The 6,348-nt window shown below is 34.2% G+C and overlaps 1 protein-coding gene across 1 annotated transcript in view; it reads left to right on the top strand.

The window, feature by feature from the left end:
• Positions 1-3,498: 3,498 nt before the first annotated feature.
• The window catches only part of LOC106318254 (protein NUCLEAR FUSION DEFECTIVE 4-like), a 20,215-nt gene continuing 17,365 nt past the window's right edge, over positions 3,499-6,348 (top strand). Inside the window, exons 1-2 of the mRNA XM_013756151.1 lie at positions 3,499-3,947; positions 4,045-4,859. Of these exons, the coding sequence (XP_013611605.1) occupies positions 3,615-3,947; positions 4,045-4,859 (1,148 nt within the window). The 5' untranslated portion in view covers positions 3,499-3,614. The remainder of the gene's footprint in view (positions 3,948-4,044; positions 4,860-6,348) is intronic.

Raw genomic sequence — 6,348 nt, 5'->3', positions numbered from 1 at the left:
TTTGAGAGAAGATGAAATGTTTTGGATGATGAAATGGAGTGAAAATGAGTTGTATTTATAGATGAAAATCACTGTTCATGACCGTTTGAGAAAGGGAAAATTTTTGAAAAATTTTCTTTGTGACCGTTGGTGTTAAATCGAGTGCACCAAAAATTAGTCTGAAAATATTGTATTAAACAGTCAATCAAATCTATAAAATTTCATAAAAATTAATAAAAGTAAAGAATTATGATAATGAAATATTTATGTTATGACAATAAATCATGCGACGGCTCAGCCGGTCAATGCAGAGTAATAAATAAATTATACGGCGGCTCGGCCGACCAATTAATAATAAACAGAATATAAGGCGGCTCGGCCGACCAATAAATAATAAACAGAATATAAGGCAGTATTCCGGCCATTATAACATGATATAAATAATAGTAGAGGCGGTATACCGACCATTATAGCAGAGTATAAATGATACAAATAAATTTTATCAAATTGGAGAACGATCGTGCTGATAACGTGTTATAAAATAACTTATGATTCTATAGTGTCGAGAAATTTAAATAAGGGCGATTAATTTTCCCCGCAGAAAGAAGATATACGATAAATATGCAAGAGAGAATATTTACTATGAAGAGGGAGAAGAGAGATGACATGTAATGATTCTTTTATTATAGACTCTTGTTCTTGTTTATGGTGTACAAAAGAGTGAGATGAGTGATGGTATTTATAGTGAGCAACAATACATAAAATAACAAAGATGGTGCTTGATTTGGTAATATGAGTGGGTGATCATAGTGCTTGATGAGTAGATGATCATAGTGCTTGAGTTGGTAAAGGAGTGGAGGATCATTTCAAATTTTATCTTATAACACTTGCAAAATAAACTTTAAATGCTTTAAGATTTTTTTGGTGACTCTTAGAAGAATTTTTTTGAAATGTCTATCGATCATGGAACGATCAGATCATACATAAGGAAAGACCGAGACCGCATGCCTAATTAACAAATGTTTGACTACTGACAATGCGTGTTCCAAATAAGGAAAGTTTGACTTGCTATCATTGTGGTATTATACAAAAGGAATGTTAGATCTGCGGAAAACAGCTAAGGAAAGAATTGTAGCGAACAAGTCAAATCATTGATGGTGATCTTTGACCAAGCCAAATAAAGAAACCGACATTAAGTGTTCAGCTTGGGGAGAAATCTTGGGAAATCATATATGTATAAGGACCCCTGCTCTCATTTTACAACAATCAAGAGGATCTAAAGAGTTATTCGCCGGAAAACGTTAGGAAGTTCAGAGCCTTCGAATCTAAGATATTCATCTAAGGTGATGTGTGATTCGTGGCGGTTTAAAAATCAATATTTTGTAATAGTTAGTTTGTTAGGATGGAGATTATACGTTAGGAGAATTGTTTATGGAAAACTCGTTCTTAGAGGTATTTCTCAAGGAATGTTCTTGCGCTCTTAGGATATTTGCATGTTAGATTGTGTCTGATGATGATATGTTTATGTGAACGAACGTAGAATTCATCTTGAAAATAATTGATATGATAAGTGGAAAATATTAGAGAAATAGATTAAGGATGAGATTAATTAAAGAAAGAAAGGTAATACACTAATGAAATTAAATAAAAAATATATGTTTTGGCTTTGGGCCGTAAAGATGTTATGATCATGTTTTGACTTTGGGCCGTGTATGTTGGCTTTGGTGGTTATGGACCTCCGGGTCGTAGGTTGGCTTCAGCTGCAGGTTGGCTATGGGCCATAATGGACCGACGGGTCCGCAGATTGATAGGCCTTCTGGTTGGAATGTTAGGAAATGTAAGTAAAGGAATGATAGAACGGGATACTAGGTTGTTGGTTTTGAATGCATGAAAATAGATAATAGGAAAATGTGTATGGAATGATGGAATCGGATTGCTAGGTTGATAGAATGTGATTGCTAGGTTGTTAGAATGGAACATGAAATTCGATTTCTTGATTATTGAGTTGCATGTATGCAATATTGAGCATCTTCGCTGAGTAATTTTGTACACCCATGCTTCCTTTTACGATGAAGGTAAGGTTGATTGTATGAATCGGAGCGCAAAGCTATAAAGACCATTTGAAAAGGGTTTTGAATTTAGGTAATGCTTGGGGTTTCTAAAGATATTCTTATTGTGTACAAAAAGGATTTTCAGTATTTAATCTTGTATTTCATCAATAAAGTGGTAGTGTTTCTTCATTTCATTTGTTAAAATTTGATTCAATCTTTACTTTATTTTCAATGGGTTTTTCAAATATTTTCCGGTTGAGGTGTTTCAATTCTGCCCCACTGAATTGGCTTCATCTCAATCTGTTTGTGAAACTTTCGTTTTGTGTTATTCACCAAATAAGTCAATCATTTTTGGCGAAAGGTCGATTTCTTCTTCTCCATTACTTCTCTTAACATGCTCCAAAGTAAATCTTTATTTATTGATTGTACTAGGCATGGGAGTTCGGGTACCAATTCGGGTTCAGATCGAGGCAGTTCAGATCGGGGGGTATTTGGAGATTTGGGGTGTATCGATATTGAAGTCTGAAACCCGTTCGGGGATTTTTACATATCGGATCGGGTTCGGATATTATCCGTTCGGGTTTGGTTATTTTCAAGCGGGTTCAGATATTTTGATTTTGAAAAAAAATCAATTTCTTCATCACTAAAGTTTTTTGTACTTACAGATTTACCATTAGCATAACTGATTTTGTAATTTTTAATAGGTTAGGCTATTTTTATATTTGGAGATAAAATTTTAATTTTTTTTTATTTTGAGATTATGAATGCAAGTTTTGTTAATGCATGAAACAAAAAGTTTGACTTGCATTTTAAGTGAGTAGTAAATCACTTTGTCCATAATTATATGTATATTATCTGATCTTGAGCTATGTGCAACATCAATATAAATATTTTGAATAAAATAAGAAAAGCAAACTAAAAATATAGGGTGTAGTGTATATATATATATTCGATTATCTTTGGATATTCATTTGGGTTCAGATATCCAATCTATCTTAATCCTATACCGTTAGAATATTTTGTTATTTTGGTTTGGATTTGGTTCGAGTTTTTTCGGACTAAGTTCGGATACGGGTTCAGGTAATGTCCAGGCCTAGACCGCACTTTTAAAACACTTAATTCAGCCCACGTCATACCTTTTTCTCTGTAATAGTTCATGTCGCACTTATTACCCATTTTAGCTCTGTTTTGATCATACATCTCCTGTATAGATTGGATCATATACAATATAAATTAGGAGTCTAAAATGAAGCTTTGAAGGAACAAACATTCTAAGCAGCAACGGCTAGCAACATAGCCTAGTTTAGTTGGCACACCGTCTTTTAAAATATTCCATGTCGTGATGTATCCACGGTTTGCACACCTTCTTAACCGTACTACATGTCGCCGTCGTACCTTTTCTATTCTCATTCCCCACTTGTATAATTAAAATAAATAATTGTTGACAAAATGTAAAACAACAAGAAGTTAATTAAACTAAAAACACACACACAAACAAAACCTTTCCCCTTTCCCTTCTATAAAACCTCCCTTAATTTCATCCACAACCAACACATTCTTCTTCTTGAACTTCTTTCTTCTACTATGGGTATTCTGAGATCTTCCTCCTCTTCTTCTGCACTGAAATGGCTTGGATTTGTGACGGCGGTTTGGGTTCAATCCATCTCCGGCAACAACTACACTTTCTCCAACTACTCTGGCGCTCTGAAGTCACTCATGAACCTCAACCAGCTCCAGCTCAACAACCTCTCGGTCGCTAAAGACGTCGGAAAAGCCTTTGGAATCCTCGCTGGCCTGGCCTCCGACCGTCTTTCCACTCCAGTGATCCTCCTTATCGGCTCTTTAGAAGGTCTTCTTGGCTATGGTGTACAATGGCTCGTCGTTAGCCGCACCATCACCCCTCTCCCTTACTGGCAGGTACTAATAATATTCTTTAAAATAAAATAATAATAATAATAATATTCTTGAATTTATACTTGGGCAATTCTTGATTCTGAGGGTTTGTAATGTTCAGATGTGTATATTCCTCTGTATGGGAGGAAACAGCACGACGTGGATGAACACGGCGGTTCTTGTTACTTGCATACGAAACTTCCGGCGAAACCGTGGTCCGGTCTCCGGGATCTTGAAAGGATACGTCGGTCTAAGCACGGCTATTTTCACCGATCTCTGCACTGCTCTCTTCTCAAACGATCCGGCGTCGTTCCTCGTTTTACTCGCGGTGGTGCCTTTCGCAGTCTGTCTCACGGCGGTTTTCTTCCTCCGTGAGATCCCTCCGGCTTCTTCCGCCGACGAGGAGAGCGAAGAGACCCGTTACTTCGCCGTGTTCAACATCCTAGCAGTCGTTGTCGCTGTCTACCTCCAGTCTTACGACATCATCGGAATCAAAACCGGAGTGTTCTCGGTCGCTTTCGCCTCCGTACTTCTATTCCTCTTGTTCTCTCCGATCGCCATACCTTTCCACTCGTTCATCCGAAGCTTAAACCGCGGTGAAGAACAAGACGTGGAAGGACGGATTCAAGAACCGTTGCTCAGATCGGCGGAGAAGGAAGAAGTAGTTGTAGAAGAGGAGAATCCTGTGGAGGAGAGGAAGAGGCCGGCGTTGGGAGAAGAACACACGATAATGGAAGCGATGCTGACGGTCGATTTTTGGGTGCTGTTCGTCTCGTTCTTGTGTGGTGTAGGAACTGGTTTAGCAGTGATGAACAACATGGGCCAGATTGGGCTTGCACTTGGTTACACAGACGTCTCGATCTTCGTCTCCATGACTAGTATTTGGGGCTTCTTCGGTCGTATTCTTTCCGGTACACTCTCCGAACACTTTCTCAAGTAAGTCTCCTCCTACTTTTTAGTGACCTTTTCAATTTTTTGTTATTTCCGATAAAGTTATTTTCTTGAAAAAGTATATAAATCAAAATGTAGGAGTACTTATTAAGAAAATAGTTAATATTTAGTTTATCCTTATTTACCTATTAAAGTTTTATTGCTTTTATTTTAAAATTTTAGTGTAATGGTAAAAGAGATTAATTAATAACAGAAATACATTGAAATTGTAACAATAATTTTGTTTGACATAAATAAGTTTTGATTATTTTTTGTGAATACCATTTTTTGTTTTTTGATTAATATCTAACTATTTTCAAAGTTGACAAAAAGTCTAATTATTTGGTCAGGTTCTAGTTCTACACACCATCTTCCAATTAGCACTTGCCGACACTTTATGTTCCATACAATTGTATCCGCCCGCAACTTACTATTCACTTTATTTTCATGTGGTTGGTATTTTTGGTGCGGAGCTATCGTTAAGCTTTCATTATCGTTCTAACATTAATTAGAAAGCTATAACCCAGCTACACCCATGGACACACAATCAATGGTTCGTCTGCATTTTTCTCCACTTATTGACTTTTCAATTAAAGAAAATAGATCTTTTAGATTTCTCTGTTTGATTCATTTCAATAGTTTTTTGTACTTAGTTGTGCATAGATAAGTCCAAATCCAGCAATCTTGCTCTTTTTATTAGGACCACACTGTTTAATTCCACACCATGTGAATGTCCCCCTCTAGATTCTTTACAAACTTTAAGATGTTTACAAACTATTTACGTGCATAGATGCTTCATAATAGATCACTAGATTAAGATCCGCGCCTTACATATATATAAAAATTATTTTATGTATTATATGTTCTTACATATTATGAAATAATAAATATATATTGAATATTTAAAACTCAGTAACTATTACATATATAATTAAATTGGTGTGAACGTATAAATCAAATTTATTAATCCAAACAATTTTTTTAAAAAATTTGATAGGATATGTAATTAAATTTAAATGATATTAACATACATAGTATATTTTTAATATTAATGTCTATTAAATGATGATTTCTACTCATATGTTTTTTTTATCATGTGTATCTTTAAATTACTGATAAAAATTTTTTATTGTGGGATTAATAATTTTAGTAATTTATAATTTAAAAAAAATTATCAATGTTAGTTCAAAACTTTTATCAAAAAAAATTATTCAAAGTAAATTTTGAAATTAAAATATTTATTTATTCAATATGGTTTATAGTTTAATTTAGAATGATATATATACATTTATATTTTTAAATCTTAATGATTAATTAAGTTAGACTTTTATTTATATGATTTTCGAATTATTTGTATTTTGTCATAACAAAAAATTTAAACCATGGATCGCAAAATTTGAATGTTAGAATTTTAACACTTTTAGTAATTTATAGTTATTTTTAAAAATTCAAAATATAACATATAAAGAAAAATCAAAATTTCTTATAATATGGT

The sequence above is a fragment of the Brassica oleracea genome, chromosome C9, assembly GCF_000695525.1.
Source record: "Brassica oleracea var. oleracea cultivar TO1000 chromosome C9, BOL, whole genome shotgun sequence".
Taxonomy (NCBI): Eukaryota; Viridiplantae; Streptophyta; class Magnoliopsida; order Brassicales; family Brassicaceae; genus Brassica; species Brassica oleracea.
This window is presented reverse-complemented; position numbering and strand designations above follow the sequence as displayed.